Here is a 22,359-nt window from a genome sequence, read left to right as displayed (position 1 = left end):
ATCCCTGCAGCCATTCCCAATTCCCATGGATAACAGTCATTCCCAATTCCCACTGTTCCCGGTGCCTTAAATCCATCCCAATCCCAACACTGGATTTCTGTTCCCTGTGCTCTTCCCCCTGCACCTCACGGCTCCTTATCCCATTATTAGTGCATCCCTGGATCCCATTAATGCATCCCTGGATCCATCAGTGCATCCCTGGATCCCATCAGTGCATCCCTGGATCCCATTAATGCATCCCTGGATCCATCAGTGCATCCCTGGATCCCATTAATGCATCCCTGGATCCATCAGTGCATCCCTGGATCCCATTAATGCATCCCTGGATCCCATTAATGCATCCCTGGATCCCATTAATGCATCCCTGGATCCCATTAATGCATCCCTGGATCCATCAGTGCATCCCTGGATCCCATTAATGCATCCCTGGATCCATCAGTGCATCCCTGGATCCCATTAATGCATCCCTGGATCCCATTAATGCATCCCTGGATCCCATTAATGCATCCCTGGATCCATCAGTGCATCCCTGGATCCCATTAATGCATCCCTGGATCCATCAGTGCATCCCTGGATCCCATTAATGCATCCCTGGATCCCATTAATGCATCCCTGGATCCCATTAATGCATCCCTGGATCCATCAGTGCATCCCTGGATCCATCAGTGCATCCCTGGATCCATCAGTGCATCCCTGGATCCCATTAATGCATCCCTGGATCCATCAGTGCATCCCTGGATCCCATTAATGCATCCCTGGATCCATCAGTGCATCCCTGGATCCCATTAATGCATCCCTGGATCCCATTAATGCATCCCTGGATCCCATTAATGCATCCCTGGATCCCATTAATGCATCCCTGGATCCCATTAATGCATCCCTGGATCCCATTAATGCATCCCTGGATCCATCAGTGCATCCCTGGATCCATCAGTGCATCCCTGGATCCCATTAATGCATCCCTGGATCCATCAGTGCATCCCTGGACACTGGGGACACACAGGGACATTCCAGAGGTGATGGATCCATGGAATGGGGGTGAGGGGACACTGGGGACACACAGGGCCATCCCTGTGGTGGCAGCAGGAGCTGCTCCGAGCGTGTCCCTGGCTCCTCCTTCCCTCCCCACGCTCCCATTCCCGGTGTTTGCTGTTAATAAATGTTTATAAATGTTAATTAATGTTTATAAAAATTTATTGCAGAGATTTCTAAACTTGCCCCGATCCCGTTTTTCCCAGAGCTTTTGGCTCTGCTGGGATCTCCTGGAGCAGGAGAGTTGCACCTTCCCAACGGGATCCGGCGTCGGTACAAATCAATCCAGTCCCAATCCCGGTCCAATCCCAATTCCAGTCCCAATCCCAATCACAATCCCAGTCCCAATCCCAATCCCAATCCCAATCCCAATCCCAATCCCAGTCCCAATCCCGGTCCAATCCCAATCCCAATCCCAATCACAATCCCAATCCCAGTCCAATCCCAATCCCAATCCCAGTCCCAGTCCAAATCCCAATCCCAGTCCAGTCCCAATCCCAGTCCAGTCCCAATCCCAATCCCAATCCCAATCCTAATCCAATCCCAGTCCAAATCCCAATCCCAGTCCAAATCCCAGTCCCAATCCCAATCCCAATCCTAATCCAATCCCAGTCCAAATCCCAATCCCAATCCTAATCCAATCCCAGTCCAAATCCCAATCCCAGTCCAATCCCAATTCCAATCCCAGTCCAATCCCAATCCCAGTCCCAATCCCAATCCCAATCCCAATCCCAATCCCAATCCCAATCCCAATCCCATTCCCAGTCAATGCCAGTCCCAGTCCAAATCAATCCCAGTCCCAGGTGCTGGGCAGGGCTGGGAATTCCCGGGGTCCCAGGGCTGAGGATGGAGCGATTCCTTCCCTCGGTTCCGTCCCGGTTCCGTTTCCCCGGAGGCTGTTCCCGGCCGGATCCGTCCCTGGGGGCCCCTGGAGCTCTCGGAGCTCCCGGATTTTCCCTTTCCCTCCTTTCTGTCTTTGCCTTCCGTGTCCGACCCGGCTGCAGCGGCGCTGGGGGGGTTTGGGTGGGAATGTGGAGTTTTCCAGGCGTTCTCCGTGACGTTTTCCAAACCTTTCCTTTATCCCGCCCGAGTCCCGGGGTCCTGATCCCCGCTGGCACATCCCGATCCCGGCGCCTCCCGGTGCTTCTCCTGCAGGATCCGTTTCCTCCGGCCGATCCCTCCCTGGCTCCTCTTTCCCGTCCATCCTCACTCGGAGCATTCCCAGTGGGAGCTGGAGCCTCTGGAGCCGCTTTTCCGGGGCCTGTCCATCCCTGGCAGCTCGGACTGTTAACGTGAACCGGGAGGATCCCCCGGAGCCCCCCGGGGTGTGAAAATGATCCCAAAATTCTTTGGTGGGAATAATTCCGGATCTGGGGGGAGCGGGAGGCTCTGGGGGCACAGCGGTGCCGGGGGCCTGAGGGAGCGGATTCTGTCCGGGCTCTGGGCTGGGCCTGGGGGCTCTGTGCCCACCCTGGGGGTTCTGTGCCCGTCCTGGGGGCTCTGTGCCCACCCTGGGGGTTCTGTGCCCATCCCGGGGGCTCCAGACCCGTCCTGGGGGCTCTGTGCCCACCCTGGGGGCTCTGTGCCCGTCCTGGGGGCTCTGTGCCCACCCTGGGGGTTCTGTGCCCACCCTGGGGGTTCTGTGCCCGTCCTGGGGGCTCTGTGCCCACCCTGGGGGTTCTGTGCCCATCCCAGGGGTTCTGTGCCCACCCTGGGGGTTCTGTGCCCGTCCTGGGGGTTCTGGGCTGGGCCTGGGGGCTCTGGGCTGGGCCTGGGGGTTCTGTGCCCGTCCTGGGGGCTCTGTGCCCACCCTGGGGGCTCTGTGCCCACCTTGGGGGCTCTGTGCCCATCCCAGGGGTTCTGTGCCCATCCCAGGAGCCCCAGGCCCATCCTGGGTGTTCTGTGCCCACCCTGGGGGCTCTGTGCCCACCCTGGGGGCTCTGTGCCCATCCCAGGCCGTGCCTGGCTCCTGCCCTGGCTCATTTTGGGAAAAGGCCTTGGGAACGGCGCCTGTGCCGCGTCCCGGCCCAGGCAGAGCCAATTCCAGGGTTGGGAATGTGGGATGGGGGCTGGAGATGCCAGAGGTCCAACAGCCCGTGGGGGTGGGATCGATGGATTTGGGGATCTTGCAGGGGGTCCCAGCCCGAGCCCGGATTTTCAGCTCCGCTCCTCTTCCCAAATCCCACCGAAATCTCCCTGGAAATCCGCGCCGGCAGCGGGGACATCCCGGCAATTCCCGAGGCAATTCCCGAGGGCTGGGGGTGTCCCGGCGGGGGGGACTCGATGCCTTTCTCCACCATCAGCGGCCCCGCAAAGCAATAAAACCACGGAGGGGCCGCGGGGAGATGCGGGATCCGCTCCGGGGCGGTGCCGGGGGAGCCGCTCGGTGCCAACTGCCCTTAACGTGGGCTCCGGGTCTTTGTAAGCAATGTCTGTGTATTATTGTAAATACGAGCGACAAATTGGAAACGACTGCCTTCTCCCTGTTTATTTTTCTGAGTAATTCCAGATGTACTTTAGTCTCTCTACTGTCAAAACTTTTATATTGTAAATCTGATGCTGGTGGCTTTTTTGGTTATTTTGGTTTTTGGTTTTGTTTTTGGGTTTGTTTTGTTGGTTTTTTTTTTTGTAAAAAAGAGATTGAAAAAGAAAAAAAAAAAAAAAGAAAATAAGAAAAAGGAAAAAAAGTCTGCATCTCTCTATGTTGTCAGTTTTAGGCTGTAAATTCCAACTATCAATAAAAGCTCAAAATTCACGTGCCAGTGCTGGGTTCCTCCGTCCTGCAGGACACGCTGAGGGTCCCGAGGGGGCTTCGGGACGGGCGGGGCTGGACCTCGATGGAATCCCGGGATTCCTGGGGCTGGAAAAGCCCTCCCAGCCCATCCAGTGCCAGCTGTGCCCGATGCCCACCTTGTCCCCTGAGTGCCACCTCCAGGAATTCCCTGGGCACCTGCAGGGATGGGCACTGCAAACCTCCCTGGGCACTTCCAGGGCCTGACCCCCTTTCCATGGGGAAATTCCTGCTGCTGCCCACCCTGAGCCTGTCCTGGCCCAGCCTGAGCCTGTCCTGGCCCATCCTGAGCCTGTCCTGGCCCAGCCTGAGCCTGTCCTGGCCCAGCCTGAGCCTGTCCTGGCCCATCCTGAGCCTGTCCTGGCCCATCCTGAGCCTGTCCTGGCCCACCCTGAGCCTGTCCTGGCCCAGCCTGAGCCTGTCCTGGCCCAGCCTGAGCCTGTCCTGGCCCACCCTGAGCCTGTCCTGGCCCATCCTGAGCCTGTCCTGGCCCATCCTGAGCCTGTCCTGGCCCATCCTGAGCCTGTCCTGGCCCATCCTGAGGCCGTTCCCTCTCCTCCTGTCCCTGTTCCTGGGATAAGATCCCAAATCCCCCCGGCTGTCCCCTGCTGCCAGTTTGGGGTGGTGACAGCCCCGAGCAGCAGCGGCTGGGACGGAGCGGATCCTGCTCAGGGATCTGTGCCAGGATCCCCCCGGGCTCCCCCCGTGGTTCAGCGGGAGCCGAGCCTGGGCCGTGTCCCCGGGCTCTGCCGCCTTTCCCGGCGCTCGGCGAGGCTGAAGGAGCGTCTCTCATATTAATTTTTTTATTAAATTCCGTTAGTTTTCTCTTTATAGAATAACCTTTTCCTCTAGGCACAAATACAATACAAGGACTCTGCATGTTTGACACAATGTACAGAAACTTCAATAATCTACAACTGCTGGGTGAGTTACAAAACCTCCGTGTTACACCTGCACAGCCAGGATGGACCAGAGCAACGGGACTGTACAAAGAGCTCTGAAATAAAACGCTGGACTTTAAAAACAACACGGCTGGGGGGGCCGGGGGGGTCGGTCCTGGCGCTGCTGGGGCCGAGTGACCCCTCGGGGGTCCCCCCACGCCCAACCCCCGGCTCACAGCGCTGCGGGGCAGGGGGGGCTGCAGGAGCCGGGGCTGTACCGAGAGACCCCCGGAAATGAGGGGCAGCAGCAGCGGGGGGACAGCGGGGATGGGACAGGGACCGGGCTGAGACTGGGACAGGGACAGGGATGGGACAGGGATGGGACAGGGATGGGGACAGTGGGGATGGGACAGGGACACGGACAGGGACAGGGATGAGGACAGGGATGGGGACAGTGGGGTTGGGACAGGGACAAGGACAAGGATGAGGACAGGAGCCGCTCCCCTGGATCCCCCCGGGCTGGGCACAGGCAGAACACAAAGGGGGCACCCGGGGGGAGGAGTTGGGAGGGAGGAGAGCCCTGGGGGGGGGTGGGGGGTGTGACCTGTGCAAAGGAGACCCTGCAGACACCGGGTGCCACCCGCAGGGCCACTGTCCCAGCCCTGTCCCAGCCCCGTGTGGCTGCAGCCAGAGGGGACCCTCATCCCGGGGCTGGGCTGGTCCCCACCCCTGGGAGGGGACAGAGGGGCACCCAGGCGCAGCATTTGGCACCTCCCGCAGGAATTGTGCCCCCCGGGACGGCCAGCCTGGAGGGAGAGACTGTCCCAGCAGCACAGGGACCCCAGCACAGGGACCCCAGCAGGACAGGGACCCCTGGCCACAGCCCGAGGAGCCTCCTCCCCGCTGGGAGCAGCCACGGCCACATCCCCCCGGGGACACGGAGCCAGCGCCTGCAGCGCCCCAGCATTCCCGGTATTCCCGGTATTCCCGTTCCTGCGCACAGCTGGGAGCGGCTCCAGGGTGGGACACGATGCAGGATGGCCCCGGTGCTCCACACTGTCCCCTCCGCCATCCCCTGAGCTCCGGGGCTCTGTCCCCTCCGCCATCCCTGCAGGTCCCGGTTCCGGCAGGACGGGAGCGGAGCCCAGGACTCGCTCGCAGGCCGGGAGGGGCCGGGCAGGTTCCGGGGGGCTCGGGCAGACACGCGAGGGGGGCAGGACAGGACGAGGGGCAGGACGAGGGGGCAGCTCTGCCTCCCCCAGCAGTGCGGGATGGGGGTGTGGGGGGTCCCCGGCCCTGGAGCCGGAGCGGGGCTGGAGCACACGGAGGACTCGGGGTCACGACACGGCTCAGACGGGGCCGGGGGCGGGCCGGGACCCCCGCCCGCTCCAACGCTTGGAATCCCTCCCTGTGCCACCCACCCCGGACACGCCCGTGCTGCCCGCGGGGGGCGAGGAAGGTCCGCTCCTCCTCTCCCTCAGTCCCGGGCTCGGCCTCGAGCCCGGCGCTGCCTCTGCTCCCGCTGCGGGCCCGGCAGCCGTGCCTGGAATTGCGGCTCCGCTGAGCCGGGCTCACGCGTCCGACAGGCAGCTCTGGATGCGATCGATCCATTGCTGGGCCAGCTGCACGTCCTGGGCGCAGAAATTGTAAACTCGTTTCGTCGTCTTCAGCTGCGGGCGGAGACAGGAGGGGCTGAGGGCGCTCCGGAGGGGGGGACAGCGCTCCAGAGCCGCCCAGAGCCGAACCCCGGGGACACTCACGTCGAAGAAAGCCTTCTCGTCCACCGTCTTGGGGGCTCCCATGGTGGGGGTCCCCGGGGTGATGGACTCCACCTCGGCCAGGTCAATGACCCCCTTGCACTCCGTGTCCATCCGGCTGTCGTAGTACCGCAGCTGCGGAGAGCCGCGCTCAGGGATGGGAGGGGATCCGTGGGGTGGGATTGAGGGGATGGGATCCATGGGATCCATGGGATGAGATCCATGGGATGGGATGGGAGGGGATCCATGGGATCTATGGGATGGGATGGGATGGGATGGGATGGGATGGGATGGGATGGGATCCATGGGATGGAATCCATGGGATCCAAGGGATCAATGGGATGGGATGGGATGGGAGTGATGGGATGGAGGGACAGGACAGACCCCAGGGCCCACCCAGTACCTGATGTTTGGTTTTATCCAGCACAAACCACCGAGACTTCCAGGGTTTCATGAAGGCGCCTTTCTTGTACAGAGACCCCTCATAAGACCTGTGGGGCAGGAAGGAGCCAGAAACAGCGGGGTCAGGGATGGGAACCCACCAGGATCCACGTCCTGCTCCCCGGGAGGGATTTCCCTCCCCCTGCCGCCATTCCCAGCCCATTCTCATTCCCATCCCCATCCCATCCCCATCCCATTCCCAGCCTGTTCCCATCCCATCCCCATCCCATTCTCATTCCCATCCCCATCCCATCCCCATCCCGTCCCCATCCCCATCCCCATCCCCATCCCGTCCCCATCCCCATCCCGTCCCCATCCCCATCCCATCCCCATCCCCATCCCCATCCCCATCCCCATCCCGTCCCCATCCCGTCCCCATCCCGTTCCCATCCCCATCCCCATCCCCATCCCCATCCCGTCCCCATCCTGTTCCCATCCCATCCCCATCCCATTCTCATTCCCATCCCCATCCCGTCCCCATCCCATCCCCATCCCGTTCCCATCCTGTTCCCATCCCGTTCCCATCCCGTTCCCATCCCCATCCCGTCCCCATCCCATCCCCATCCCGTTCCCATCCCGTTCCCAGCCCGTTCCCTGCCTGTTCTCGCTCTCGGACATCTGGAACTGGCTGTAGAGGGTGGAGGTGCTGCGGCGGCCGCCGGCTTTCCCGCTGGAGGGGGTGGAGGTGCTGCTGGTGTCGCTGTCCAGGCTGAGGTTGAGCGTGGAGCCCACCCCGCTCTCCTGCAGGTACACGCCCAGCGAGCGCCGCTGGTGCGACAGCCCCGACGACATCAGCAGCGAGCTGGGGGTCTGCGGGACGGCCACGGCGTCAGCGGGGCCCGGCACCACAAACAGCACCGGAACCGGAACCGGAACCGGAACCGGAACCAACAGCAGAACCGGCACCACAAACAGCACCGGAACCACAACCGGAACCACAACCAACAGCAGAACCGGCACCACAAACAGCACCGGAACCGGAACCGGAACCGGAACCAACAGCAGAACCGGCACCACAAACAGCACCGGAACCGGAACCGGAACCAACAGCAGAACCGGCACCACAAACAGCACCGGAACCACAACCAGAACCAACAGCACAACCGGCACCAAAAACAGCACCAGAACCACAACCGGAACCACAACCAGAACCAACAGCAGAACCAGCACCACAAACAGCACCGGAACCACAACCACAACCAACAGCAGAACCAGAACCACAACCAGAACCACCAGCAGAACCGGAACCACAAACAGCACCGGAACCACAAACAGAACCAGAACCACAACCGGAACCAACAGCAGAACCAGCACCACAAACAGCACCAGCACCAGAACCAGCACCACCAGCAGAACCAGCACCAGCGCCAGCCTGTCACACCATCACACCGTCACTCTTGTCACATCTCTGTCACTCCTGTCACAGCCCCTGTCACAGCCTGTCACCTCCTGTCACCTCCTGTCACCTCCTGTCACAGCCTGTCACCCCCTGTCACCTCCTGTCACCTCCTGTCACCCCTGTCACTCCTGTCACCCCCGTCACCCCTGTCACCCCCGTCACCTCCTGTCACCCCCTGTCACCCCTGTCACCTCCTGTCACCCCTGTCACCCCTGTCACCTCCTGTCACCTACCCTGCTGCCCTCCTGCCGCCCCTCCGTGCGCTGGGACGCTTTCACCTTGTCCCACGTGTCCTTCCAGCGCTCCGGGACCTGCCCCAGCTCCATCTCCAGGTTGTGCAGCTCCTGTGGGGAGGATTCCGGCACCAGCCCCGGAGGGGACAAAGCCTCTGGGGCCACTGTTCCTGTCCTGGGGCCACCATCCCTGTCCTGGGGCCACCGTCCCTGTCCTGGGGCCACCATCCCTGTCCTGGGGCCACTGTTCCTGTCCTGGGGCTGCTGTCCCTGTCCTGGGGCCACCATCCCTGTCCTGGGGCCACCATCCCTGTCCTGGGGCTGCTGTCCCTGTCCTGGGGCCACCATCCCTGTCCTGGGGCCACCGTCCCTGTCCTGGGGCCACCATCCCTGTCCTGGGGCCACCATCCCTGTCCTGGGGCCACCGTCCCTGTCCTGGGGCCACCATCCCTGTCCTGGGGCCACCGTCCCTGTCCTGGGGCCACTGTCCCTGTCCTGGGGCCACCGACCCTGTCCTGGGGCCACCGTCCCTGTCCTGGGGCCACCGTCCCTGTCCCGGGGCTGCTGTCCTTGTGGGGGCTCTGCTGGGTGCCATCCCAGTGCCCCCCTGGTGCCGTCCCACTGCCATCGCCAGTTCCATCCCCAGTTCCATCCCCAGTTCCAGCCTGGTTCCAGCCCAGTTCCATCCCAGTTCCATCCCAGTTCCATCCCAGTTCCATCCCCAGTTCCATCCCAGTTCCATCCCCGGTTCCAGCCCGGTTCCACCCTGTTTCCATCCCAGTCCCACCCCAGTCCCACCCCATTCCCACCCCAGTCCCACCCCGGTCCCACCCCGGTCCCACCCCGTTTCCATCCCAGTCCCACCCCGTTTCCATCCCATTCCCACCCCAGTCCCACCCCGGTCCCACCCCAGTCCCACCCCAGTCCCACCCCAGTCCCACCCCGTTTCCATCCCATTCCCATCCCAGTCCCACCCCAGTCCCATCCCGTTCCCAGCCCGTTTCCATCCCGTTTCCATCCCGTTCCCACCCCGTTCCCAGCCCGTTTCCAGCCCCGGTTCCGACCTCCAGCAGTCTGGAGATGGCGTCGGGCTCCACGCGGCCGCGGTTGTCGTAGCAGGGCCAGATGACGCGGCGCTTGCTCTGCGGGGCCGCCGTGTCCTGGCGCTCCGGCTCCTCCGGCGGCTCCGGCTGCGCCAGCTCCCAGTCGTACGAGGGGCCCTCGGCCAGCGTCTCCTCCGTGTAATAATCCCACACCTTCAGGTTGGAGATGTTGCTGTACGGCCTCAGCACCTGCGGGAGCGGCGGCTCAGCAACGACAGCACGGCCAGGCTGGACACTCCCGGCCGGACCGAGGGGACGGTGTGACCCCAGGGAGCTGGGACAGTGCTCCAGGGAGAGCTTCCAGAACATTCCAGAGCCTGAAGGGGCTCCAGGAGAGCTGGGAATGTTCCCCTGGAGAGGAGAAGGGTCCAGGGAGAGCTCAGAGCCCCTGCAGGGCCTGAAGGGGCTCCAGGAGAGCTGCAGAGGGACTGGGACAGGGCTGCAGGGCCAGGAGCCAGGGAATGGCTCCCAGTGCCAGAGGACAGGGCTGGATGTTGGGAATTGGGAATTGGGAATTGCTGGCTGGGCTGGAATTCCCGGAGCTGCAGGTGCCCCCCAGCTCTCACCTCCCCGTCCTCAGGTGCGTACAGGTAGTTGAAGAAGACGGGAGATTTCTTGTTGAGGCGGTCGATGTAATCCCAGATGGATTTGGAGACCTGCTGGCCCTTCCTCTCACCCTTCTCCTCGTACAGGAGCCCTGGGGGACACGGGGGACACGGGGGACACGGGGTGTGACGGGGGCACGGGCAGGAGCCGGCCCCGGCCCCGCACGCCGCCCTCACCCAGCTCGATGCGCTCGTAGTCCGAGTCCAGCAGGAATGTCCGGAAGCGGTTGGAAATGTAGTGGTAGCTGAGGAACTTCAGGTAGTACAGGCTGAACTCGAACTCCATGGGGAACTGCAGGTGGATCTGCGGGAGCAGCCACGGGATGGACGCGATCCACGGGCTGGGCCCTCCCGGCTGCCCCAGGAGGGTCCCAGTGGCCATTCGGGGGTCCCAGTGGTCACTCAGGGGTCCCCAGTGGTCACTCAGGGTCCCCAGTGGTCACTCAGGGTACATTCAGTGTCCCAGTGGTCACTCAGTGTCCCAGTGGTCACTCAGGGTCCCAGTGGTCACTCAGGGTCCCCAGTGGTCACTCAGGGTCCCCACTGGTCACTCAGGGTACACTCAGGGTCCCCAGTGGTCACTCAGGGTCCCCAGTGGTCACTCAGGGTACACTCAGGGTCCCAGTGGTCACTCAGTGTCCCCAGTGGTCACTCAGTGTCCCCAGTGGTCACTCAGGGTACACTCAGGGTCCCCAGTGGTCACTCAGGGTACACTCAGTGTCCCAGTGGTCACTCAGGGTACACTCAGGGTCCCCAGTGGTCACTCAGGGTCCCCAGTGGTCACTCAGGGTCCCCACTGGTCACTGAGGGTCCCCAGTGGTCACTCAGTGTCCCCAGTGGTCACTCAGGGTACACTCAGTGTCCCACTGGGCACTCAGGGTACACTCAGGGTCCCAGTGGTCACTCAGTGTCCCCAGTGGTCACTCAGGGTCCCCAGTGGTCACTCAGGGTCCCCACTGGTCACTCAGGGTCCCCAGTGGTCACTCAGTGTCCCCACTGGTCACTCAGGGTCCCCACTGGTCACTCAGGGTCCCCAGTGGTCACTCAGGGTACACTCAGTGTCCCAGTGGTCACTCAGGGTCCCCAGTGGTCACTCAGGGTACACTCAGTGTCCCCAGTGGTCACTCAGTGTCCCCAGTGGTCACTCAGGGTACACTCAGTGTCCCCAGTGGTCACTCAGGGTCCCAGTGGTCACTCAGGGCCCCAGTGGTCACTCAGGGTCCCCAGTGGTCACTCAGTGTCCCAGTGGTCACTCAGTGTCCCCAGTGGTCACTCAGGGTACACTCAGTGTCCCCAGTGGTCACTCAGTGTCCCCAGTGGTCACTCAGGGTCCCCAGTGGTCACTCAGGGTACACTCAGGGTCCCCAGTGGTCACTCAGTGTCCCCAGTGGTCACTCAGGGTCCCCAGTGGTCACTCAGGGTACACTCAGGGTCCCCAGTGGTCACTCAGTGTCCCCAGTGGTCACTCAGGGTCCCCAGTGGTCACTCAGGGTACACTCAGTGTCCCAGTGGTCACTCAGTGTCCCAGTGGTCACTCAAGGTCCCAGTGGTCACTCAGTGTCCCAGTGGTCACTCAGGGCCCCAGTGGTCACTCAGTGTCCCAGTGGTCACTCAGGGTACACTCAGGGTCCCAGTGGTCACTCAGGGTCCCCAGTGGTCACTCAGGGTACACTCAGTGTCCCCAGTGGTCACTCAGTGTCCCAGTGGTCACTCAGGGTCCCCAGTGGTCACTCAGGGTCCCCAGTGGTCACTCAGGGTACACTCAGTGTCCCCAGTGGTCACTCAGGGTCCCAGTGGTCACTCAGGGTCCGGCCGGGCTCACCTGGTGCACACAGTCCAGGAACTGGAGGAAGACGGGGGCGAAGCCGCTGCTCTGTCCCGCCAGGGTCTGGGCGCCGCGGTGGCTGAAGCGGTGGCCGAAGGACAACCACTCCTTCTCCACCAACAACCGGAACCCCTCCAGCGTCCGGTAATAGGGGTCGGACAGGAGCTGCACCAGGGACACCACCTGTGGGGACACCAGGGACACCAGGGACAGCAGCTGTGGGGACAGGGGACACCAGCTGTGGGGACACCAGGGACACCAGGGACACCAGCTGTGGGGACACCAGGGACACCAGGGACAGCAGCTGTGGGGACAGGGGACACCAGCTGTGGGGACACCAGGGACACCACCTGTGGGGACACCAGGGACACCAGCTGTGGGGACAGGGGACACCACCTGTGGGGACAGGGGACACCAGGGACAGCAGCTGTGGGGACACCAGGGACACCAGGGACACCAGCTGTGGGGACAGGGGACACCAGGGACAGCAGCTGTGGGGACAGGGGACACCAGGGACAGCAGCTGTGGGGACAGGGGACACCAGCTGTGGGGACACCAGGGACACCACCTGTGGGGGACAAGGGGACACCAGGGACACCAGGGACAGCAGCTGTGGGGACAGGGGACACCAGCTGTGGGGACACCAGGGACACCACCTGTGGGGGACAAGGGGACACCAGGGACACCAGGGACAGCAGCTGTGGGGACAGGGGACACCAGCTGTGGGGACACCAGGGACACCAGGGACACCAGGGACACCAGCTGTGGGGACAGGGGACACCAGCTGTGGGGACAGGGGACACCAGCTGTGGGGACACCAGGGACACCACCCATGGGGACAGGGGGACACCAGGGACACCAGGGACACCACCCCTGGGGACAGGGGGCTCAGGGGCTGTGGGGACACTCTCACCTGCGGGGACAGGGGGCTGTGGGGACACCAGGGACACTCTCACCTGCGTGGTGATGTCCCAGCCGTCCTCCAGGCTGACCAGCACGGACGAGCCCGTGTCCAGCAGCTCCACCACCAGCACCGAGATCTGCAGGATCTTGTGGATCTGCCCAGGGCGGGGAGGGGGGAGCAGGGAAAGGCAATTCCTGGGCTGGGCTGGGGGCTTTGACCTTCTCCGGAGCGAGGCCACCACGCTCGGGGGTCACCAGGGCCACCGCCCCACGCTCGGGGGTCACCAGGGCCACCACCCCACGCTCGGGGGTCACCAGGGCCACCACCCCACGCTCGGGGGTCACCAGGGCCACCATGCTCAGGGGTCACCAGGGCCACCACGCTCGGGGGTCACCAGGGCCACCACCCCACGCTCGGGGGTCACCAGGGCCACCGCCCCACGCTCGGACACGGTGGCAGGGACAGGGCACAGGGGACCCCCAGCCATCCCCTCCCACACTGGACAGGTCACCCAGGCTGATGCCCCTGCTCACCCTGGCACTGCCCTGTCCCTGTCCCCTGTCCCTGCCCTGTCCCCAGCCCCATCCCATCCCTGTCCCCACCCTGTCCCATCCCTGTCCCACCCCTGTCCCCATCCCTGTCCCATCCCTGTCCCATCCCTGTCCCCTGTCCCCAGCCCTGTCCCAGCCCTGTCCCATCCCTGTCCCATCCCTGTCCCCACCCCTGTCCCCACCCCTGTCCCCATCCCTGTCCCCATCCCTGTCCCTGTCCCTGTCCCATCCCTGTCCCAGCCCCATCCCATCCCTGTCCCCATCCCTGTCCCATCCCTGTCCCCATCCCTGTCCCCATCCCTGTCCCCATCCCTGTCCCATCCCTGTCCCAGCCCCATCCCATCCCTGTCCCCATCCCTGTCCCATCCCTGTCCCCATCCCTGTCCCCAGCCCTGTCCCCATCCCTGTCCCATCCCTGTCCCATCCCTGTCCCACCCCTGTCCCCATCCCTGTCCCATCCCTGTCCCAGCCCCTCGGGTCCTGCCCGGCATTCCCAGCCCCACAGCTCCATCCAGCACCTCGGGGCTGAGCTCTGGATGGTCCCAGCCCTGTCCCTCACCCAGCCGAGCTCCCAGGGAGGGGCACTGACCTGGGACAGCCACTCCGACTCCTCCAGGGAGCGCAGGAACGCCACGCTGGGGTCGCTGGAGGGGCAGCCGGGCACGCAGGCCTTCATCAGCTTCTTGAAGCTGGCCTTGACCTGGCGCACGTCGAACACCTCGATGGGCACCAGCTCCCAGTGCTGCAGCGGGTCCGGCTTCACACCCTGCGGGGCACGGCATGGCCTGGGCTGGAAACCTCCCTGGGAGCTCGGGGATGGGGAATCCAACCCTCCCTGGGCACTGCAAACCTCCCTGGGCACTGCAACCCTCCCTGGGCACTGCAACCCTCCCTGGGCACTGCAAACCTCCCTGGGCACTGCAAACCTCCCTGGGCACCTCCAGGGCCTGACCCCCTTTCCATGGGGAAATTCCTGCTGCTGCCCACCCTGAGCCTGTCCTGGCCCACCCTGAGCCTGTCCTGGCCCAGCCTGAGCCTGTCCTGGCCCACCCTGAGCCTGTCCTGGCCCATCCTGAGCCTGTCCTGGCCCAGCCTGAGCCTGTCCTGGCCCACCCTGAGCCTGTCCTGGCCCAGCCTGAGCCTGTCCTGGCCCACCCTGAGCCTGTCCTGGCCCAGCCTGAGCCTGTCCTGGCCCAGCCTGAGCCTGTCCTGGCCCAGCCTGAGGCCGTTCCCTCTCCTCCTGTCCCTGTTCCTGGCAGCACAGCCCGACCCCCCGGCTGTCCCCTCCTGCCAGGGACTTGTGCAGAGCCACAAGGTCCCCCTGATCCCCCTTTGCTCCAGGCTGAGCCCCTTCCCAGCTCCCAGAGCTGTTCCTGGGGCTCCAGACCCTTCCCAGCTCCCAGAGCTGTTCCTGGGGCTCCAGACCCTTCCCAGCTCCCAGAGCTGTTCCTGGGGCTCCAGACCCTTCCCAGCTCCATCCCTGGACCCCTCCAGCCCCTGCAGCTCCGTCCCTGCGGTGTCACCTTCAGCTGGGACTTGTCCCCGATGATGTAGAGCGAGGCTCGGTGCTGCCGGAGGAAGGGGGGCTCCCCGGGGGTCCCGTTGTGCTGTGTCCCCAGCAGCTCCTTCCCGGCCAGGCGGGACCCCACCTCCACGTTGAGGCCGTAGCTGCTGACGCGGCCGCTGGCTCGGATGCTGCCCCACTTCCCTGCGGGACGGGGCGGCTCAGGAGGGGCTGGCATCGGGGGGCACGGCCTGGGGTGCCAGGGGGCACATGGCACATGCCAGGGGGCACATGGCACACCCCGGGGGGCACATGGCACATGGCACACCCCGGGGGGAACATGGCACGTGCCAGGGGACACATGGCACACACCAGGGGGCACATGGCACACCCCGGGGGGCACATGGCACGTGCCAGGGGACACATGGCACGTGCCAGGGGACACATGGCACATGGCACACCCCGGGGGACACATGGCACACCCCGGGGGACACATGGCACACCCCGGGGGGCACATGGCACGTGCCAGGGGGCACATGGCACACCCCGGGGGGCACATGGCACACCCCGGGGGGCACATGGCACGTGCCAGGGGGACACATGGCACACAGCAGGGGGCACGTGCCGGGGGTGCCAGGGGGCACCGGGTTTGCTTTGGCTCCCTCTCCCTCTGCGTGCTGCGGGATTCCGACCCCGCTGGCTCCGTCACAGCCCGGTCCGGTGTCACCGGGACTGTCACCTGTGCCACTGCCCTGTCCCCTGTCACCTGTGCCACTGCCCTGTCCCCTGTCACCTGTGCCACTGCCCTGCCACTTGTCACCTGTGCCACTGCCCTGTCACTTGTCACCTGTGCCACTGCCCTACTGCCCTGTCACCTGCTGTCACCTGTACCACAGCCCTGCCACCTGTCCCTTGTGCCACTGCCCTGTCCCGTCCCCTGTGCCACTGCCCTACAGCCCTACAGCCCTGTCACCTGTCCCCTGTCACCTGTGCCACTGCCCTGTCCTGTGCCCCCCAGCCCCATCACCTGCCCCACAGCCCCATCACCTGCCCCACAGCCCCATCACCTGCCCCACAGCTCCATCACCTGCCCCCCAGCTCCATCACCTGCCCCACAGCCCCGTCACCTGCCCCACAGCCCCATCACCTGCCACACAGCCCCATCCCCTGCCCCACAGCTCCATCACCTGCCCCACAGCCCCGTCACCTGCCCCCCAGCCCTGTCACCTGCCCCACAGCTCCATCACCTGCCCCACAGCCCCATCACCTGCCACACAGCCCCGTCACCTGCCCCACAGCTCCATCACCTGCCCCACAGCCCCATCACCTGCCCCACAGCCCCATCACCTGCCCCCCAGCTCCGTCACCTGCCCCACAGCCCCGTCACCTGCCCCACAGCCCTGTCCTGTGCCCCACAGCCCCATCACCTGCCCCACAGCCCTGTCCTGTGCCCCACAGCCCCATCACCTGCCCCACAGCCCTGTCCTGTGCCCCACAGCCCCATCACCTGCCCCCCAGCTCCGTCACCTGCCCCACAGCCCCGTCACCTGCCCCACAGCCCTGTCCTGTGCCCCACAGCCCCATCACCTGCCCCCCAGCCCTGTCACCTGCCCCCCAGCTCCGTCACCTGCCCCCCAGCCCCATCACCTGCCCCACAGCCCCGTCACCTGCCCCACAGCCCTGTCCTGTGCCCCACAGCCCCATCACCTGCCCCACAGCTCCATCACCTGCCCCACAGCCCTGTCCTGTGCCCCACAGCTCCATCACCTGCCCCACAGCCCTGTCCTGTGCCCCACAGCCCCATCACCTGCCCCACAGCTCCATCACCTGCCCCACAGCCCCGTCACCTGCCCCCCAGCCCTGCCAGCACTGCAGCCCTGCCCCGGCACCGCAGAGGCCGAGGAGCCCAAAGCAAACCTGGCGAGGTGCCGGGTCCTTCCCGTGCCTGTGGCACACCTGGAGCAGCAGGGGGGGGCTGGGGGGGGTTACTGGGGTTACTGGCCATTAGTGGGAGGGGCAGGGAGTGAGTGGGGGTCAGTGGTCAGTGGTCAGTGGTCAGTCACAGCCGCCGGCTCGGGCGCTTCCGTACCTCGGGGGGTCTCGCGGCCCTTCGGCGACGCGCACTTGGGGGAGGACAGGGTGATGACCCTGGCTCTGTGACCCAGCCCTGGGGGCACAGGACGAGAGCCACCTCAGCAGGGGACACGGGACACGGGACACGGACAGGAATGGCATGGAGGTGATGGCACCGGGGCTGTGGCTGAGCCCTCCCTCCTCCCTGCGGCTCTGGGGATCACCCTGGGGATCATCACCTGTTCTTCACAGGGATCATCACCTGATCAGCACAGGGATCATCACCTGATCTGCACTGGGATCATCACCTGATCTGCACTGGGATCATCACCTGATCTGCACTGGGATCATCACCTGTTCTTCACAGGGATCATCACCTGATCAGCACAGGGATCATCACCTGATCTGCACTGGGATCATCACCTGTTCTTCACAGGAAATCATTGCTCCTCCCTGGGATCATCACCTGATCTTCACATGGATCATCACCTGCTCCTCCCTGGGATCATCACCTGCTCCTCCCTGGGATCATCACCTGCTCTGCACTGGGATCATCACCTGCTCTGCACTGGGATCATCACCTGCTCTGCACTGGGATCATCACCTGATCTGCACTGGGATCATCACCTGCTCCTCCCTGGGATCATCACCTGATCTGCACTGGGATCATCACCTGCTCCTCCCTGGGATCATCACCTGATCTGCACTGGGATCATCACCTGCTCTGCACTGGGATCATCACCTGCTCCTCCCTGGGATCATCACCTGATCTGCACTGGGATCATCACCTGTTCTTCACAAGGAATCACTGCTCCTCCCTGGGATCATCACCTGCTCCCCCAGGGATCATCACCTGCTCCTCCCTGGTATCATCACCTGCTCCCCCCAGAGAAGCATCTACTCTACGAGAGCTGCCCAGGGCTGGGGGTCTGGGTGAGCCCCCGCCCCGTCCTCACCTCCACGGCTCAAAGTCCCAGGCCCTTCGTCCTTCCCTCCCATCACCTGCTTCATGAGCGATCCCAGCTTAGGCTGCTGCCTCTTGTCGGAGAAATCTGCAGCACCAAGAGAACATCAGCTCCCGAGGCCGTGCTGGGGCTCCCGAGGCCATCCTGGGGCTCCCGAGGCCATTCTGGGGCTCCCGAGGTCATCCCGGGGCTCCCGAGGCCATTCTGGGGCTCCTGAGGTGCTCCTGGGGCCATCCTGGGGCTCCCGAGGCCATCCTGGGCCTCCTGAGGTGCTCCCAAGGCCATGCTGGGGCTCCCGAGGCCATCCTGGAGCTCCCAAAGTGCTCCTGGGGCCATTCTGGGGCTCCCGAGGCGATCCTGGAGCTCCTGAGGTGCTCTCAAGGCCATCCTGGGGCTCCCGAGGCCATCCTGGAGCTCCTGAGGTGCTCCTGGGGCCACTCTGGGGCTCCTGAGGCCATCCTGGAGCTCCTGAGGTGCTCCCAAGGCCATCCTGGGGCTCCCGAGGTCATCCCAGGGCTCCCGAGGCCATTCTGGGGCTCCTGAGGCCATGCCAGGGCTCTCGAGGTGCTCCCAAGGCCATCCTGGAGCTCCTGAGGTGCTCCTGAGGCCATTCCAGGGCTCCCAAGGCCATTCCAGGGCTCACAAGGTGCTCCCGGGGCCATTCTGGGGCTCCCGAGGCCGTTCTGGGGTTCCCAAGGTGTTCCCGAGGCTCCCAAGGCCACCCCGGAGCTCTGGAGCCGGGACAAGCGGGGCCGCAGGGACGCGGAGCCAGCGCAGGAGGCACCGTCCAGCCGGAGCCACGGCAGAGCAGGGGCGGCCCTGGGGGCAGGGGCTCGGCCCCCAGCCCACCCTGTGCCAGCCCACCCTGTGCCAGCCCTGCCAGGTCACCTGTGCCAGCCCTGCCAGGTCACCTGTGCCACCCCTGGGCCGAGCCCTGGCTCCGGCCGCGTCCCCCCGCAGCAGGAGAGGCCTCGGGGGTGGCCGGACGTTCCTTCCCTGCAGGATCAGGGAGACCCCCCCGGGCTCCCCAAAGCCCCCAGTCCCTGGTGTGTCCAGTGAGGATGGGTGGGATGATGGGACAGGACGGGTGGCACTGGGACAGGATGGGTGGCACTGGGACAGGATGGGTGGCACTGGGACAGGAGGAATGGCACTGGGATAGGACAGGATGGCACTGGGACAGGACAGGATGGCACTGGGACAGGATGGGCGCCACTGGGACAGGGCCGATGGCACTGGGACAGGAGGGATGGGACAGTATGGGTGGCACTGGGACAGGAGGAATGGCACTGGGACAGGACAGGATGGCACTGGGACAGGAGGAATGGCACTGGGACAGGACGGGTGGCACTGGGACAGGATGGGTGGCACTGGGACAGGATGGGTGGCACTGGGACAGGATGGGCGCCACTGGGACAGGATGGGCGCCACTGGGACAGGGCCGATGGCACTGGGACAGGAGGGATGGGACAGTATGGGTGGCACTGGGACAGGAGGAATGGCACTGGGACAGGACAGGATGGCACTGGGACAGGAGGAATGGCACTGGGACAGGACAGGATGGCACTGGGACAGGAGGAATGGCACTGGGACAGGACGGGTGGCACTGGGACAGGACAGGATGGCACTGGGACAGGGCTGATGGCACTGGGACAGGAGGGATGGGACAGTATGGGTGGCACTGGGACAGGAGGAATGGCACTGGGACAGGACAGGATGGCACTGGGACAGGAGGAATGGCACTGGGACAGGACAGGATGGCACTGGGACAGGAGGAATGGCACTGGGACAGGACGGGTGGCACTGGGACAGGATGGGTGGCACTGGGACAGGATGGGCGCCACTGGGACAGGGCCGATGGCACTGGGACAGGACAGGATGGCACTGGGACAGGGCTGATGGCACTGGGACAGGACAGGATGGCACTGGGACAGGACGGGTGGCACTGGGACAGGATGGGTGGCACTGGGACAGGATGGGTGGCACTGGGACAGGACAGGATGGGTGGCACTGGGACAGGATGGGCGCCACTGGGACAGGGCCGATGGCACTGGGACAGGACAGGATGGCACTGGGACAGGGCTGATGGCACTGGGACAGGAGGGATGGGACAGTATGGGTGGCACTGGGACAGGAGGAATGGCACTGGGACAGGACAGGATGGCACTGGGACAGGATGGGTGGCACTGGGACAGGACAGGGTGGCACTGGGACAGGACAGGGTGGCACTGGGACAGGACGGGTGGCACTGGGACAGGACAGGATGGCACTGGGACAGGACGGGTGGCACTGGGACAGGATGGGTGGCACTGGGACAGGACAGGATGGCACTGGGACAGGATGGGTGGCACTGGGACAGGACGGGTGGCACTGGGACAGGACAGGATGGCACTGGGACAGGACGGGTGGCACTGGGACAGGATGGGTGGCACTGGGACAGGACAGGATGGCACTGGGACAGGACGGGTGGCACTGGGACAGGACGGATGGCACTGGGACAGGACAGGATGGGTGGCACTGGGACAGGAGGAATGGCACTGGGACAGGATGGGCGGCACTGGGACAGGGCCGATGGCACTGGGACAGGAGGGATGGGACAGGACAGGATGGCACTGGGACAGGACAGGATGGCACTGGGACAGGACAGGATGGCACTGGGACAGGACAGGATGGCACTGGGACAGGATGGGTGGCACTGGGACAGGACGGGTGGCACCAGAGTACGGCAGGGAGTGATGGAGCTCTGTCCTGCAGGGAATGGCCGGTGAGGAATGGTCAGTTGGGAATGGCTGCTGAGGAATGGCCGGGTGGGAATGGCCGGTTGGGAATGGCCGGTTGGGAATGGTCAGTTGGGAATGGCCGGTTGGGAATGGCCGGTTAATGGTCAGTTGGGAATGGCCGGTTGGGAATGGCCGGTTGGGAATGGCCGGTTGGGAATGGTCAGTTGGGAATGGCCGGTTGGGAATGGTCAGTTGGGAATGGCCGGTTGGGAATGGTCAGTTGGGAATGGCCGGTGAGGAATGGCCGGTTGGGCAGGGCCGGTTGGGCAGGGCCGGTTGGGAATGGCCGGTTGGGAATGGTCAGTTGGGAATGGCCGGTTGGGCAGGGCCAGGTGGGCACAGACTCACCGGGGGTCCCCAGCCTGCCCCCAGCTCCGTGCACAGGGGTCAGGCAGTGCCGAGACCCTGCTGGGAAGGGTCTGTCCCCAATCCCAGCACAGCCTTTGGCTCCCAGCTCCAGGGACACCGAGATTCCCAAACCCCCCCGGATCTCCCAAACCCCGGCCGCAGCCGGGGACACGCGGCCGGAGCTGGGGTCCTGCAGAGGATGTGGGGGAGCCCCCCGAGCCCCCTCCCCACGTCCCTCACCTGCACTGCTCATGTGAGCCGAGGTGAAGCCGCTCAGGGTGTTGCGCCCGCCGGCGTCAGAGTAGTGAGGCATGGAATTGATGACGGCCTGCAGGTACTTCTCCTGCTCCAGGCTGGTGGAGTCGGCCTGGGAGGGGCCTGCAGGGACACCCCTGTCACCTCCCAGGGCTGGGGACACCCCCAGGTGTCACCTCCCAGGACTGGGGACACCCCCAGGTGTCACCTCCCAGGGCTGGGGACACCCCGAGTGTCACCTCCCAGGGCTGGGGACACCCCGAGTGTCACCTCCCAGGGCTGGGGACACCCCCAGGTGTCAGCACCCCGAGGCAGGACACCCCCAGGTGTCACCTCCCAGGACCAGGACACCCCCAGGTGCCAGCAGCCCGAGGCAGGGTGTCACTGCCCAAGCCAGAGGACCCCCAAGTGTCACCACCCCAAGGCAGGGTGTCACTGCCCAAGCCAGGACACCCTCAGGTGTCACCTCCCAGGACCAGGACACCCTCAGGTGTCACCTCCCAGGACCAGGACACCCCCAGGTGTCACCACCCCGAGGCAGGGTGTCACTGCCCAAGCCAGGGCACCCCCAGGTGTCACCTCCCAGGACCAGGACACCCCCAGGTGCCAGCACCCCGAGGCGGGGGCGATCCCACCCCCGGATCTCACCCGGGGCCGGGGCGTTCTGGGATTTGAAGAGCCCCACGACGCCCTTGCCGTGGAGGCCCCCGGAGCGCAGCAGCACGGCCTTGGTGCGGGAGTTCCTCCAGCACACCACCGGGAAGCGGCTCTGCCGGTAACAGCGCGAGATCCGCTGGATCGTGTTGTCCTGGATGCTCTGCGGCACAATCAGCAGCCCGGGGTAGCTGTGGGCACAGAGCTGGGGGTGACACGGCTCTCCCGGGCCTCGTTAGGGTGTTAATTAACCCCCAC

General features: G+C 64.6%; 1 protein-coding gene across 3 annotated transcripts in view; it reads right to left on the bottom strand.

Moving 5' to 3' along the window:
* Nucleotides 1-4,612: 4,612 nt before the first annotated feature.
* SBF1 (SET binding factor 1) overlaps nt 4,613-22,359 on the bottom strand; it is a 103,097-nt gene continuing 85,350 nt past the window's right edge. The window contains exons 27-42 of one of the 3 annotated variants that reach the window (XM_088055193.1): nt 22,096-22,292; nt 21,433-21,570; nt 18,056-18,151; nt 17,116-17,193; nt 15,046-15,230; nt 14,112-14,288; nt 13,024-13,125; nt 12,065-12,250; nt 10,420-10,546; nt 10,204-10,334; nt 9,599-9,826; nt 8,535-8,645; nt 7,501-7,712; nt 6,865-6,952; nt 6,465-6,596; nt 4,613-6,374 (exon numbers count right to left, since the gene is read on the bottom strand). In XM_088055193.1, the coding sequence (XP_087911319.1) occupies nt 6,276-6,374; nt 6,465-6,596; nt 6,865-6,952; nt 7,501-7,712; nt 8,535-8,645; nt 9,599-9,826; nt 10,204-10,334; nt 10,420-10,546; nt 12,065-12,250; nt 13,024-13,125; nt 14,112-14,288; nt 15,046-15,230; nt 17,116-17,193; nt 18,056-18,151; nt 21,433-21,570; nt 22,096-22,292 (2,287 nt within the window). In that variant the 3' untranslated portion in view covers nt 4,613-6,275. The remainder of the gene's footprint in view (nt 6,375-6,464; nt 6,597-6,864; nt 6,953-7,500; nt 7,713-8,534; nt 8,646-9,598; nt 9,827-10,203; nt 10,335-10,419; nt 10,547-12,064; nt 12,251-13,023; nt 13,126-14,111; nt 14,289-15,045; nt 15,231-17,115; nt 17,194-18,055; nt 18,152-21,432; nt 21,571-22,095; nt 22,293-22,359) is intronic. The other 2 variants (XM_088055195.1, XM_088055196.1) reach the window with 2 other exon arrangements.

This window comes from Pseudopodoces humilis, chromosome 5 (genome assembly GCF_049639895.1).
Source record: "Pseudopodoces humilis isolate 2021_Gansu_Grassland_sample_001 chromosome 5, ASM4963989v1, whole genome shotgun sequence".
Taxonomy (NCBI): Eukaryota; Metazoa; Chordata; class Aves; order Passeriformes; family Paridae; genus Pseudopodoces; species Pseudopodoces humilis.
This window is presented reverse-complemented; position numbering and strand designations above follow the sequence as displayed.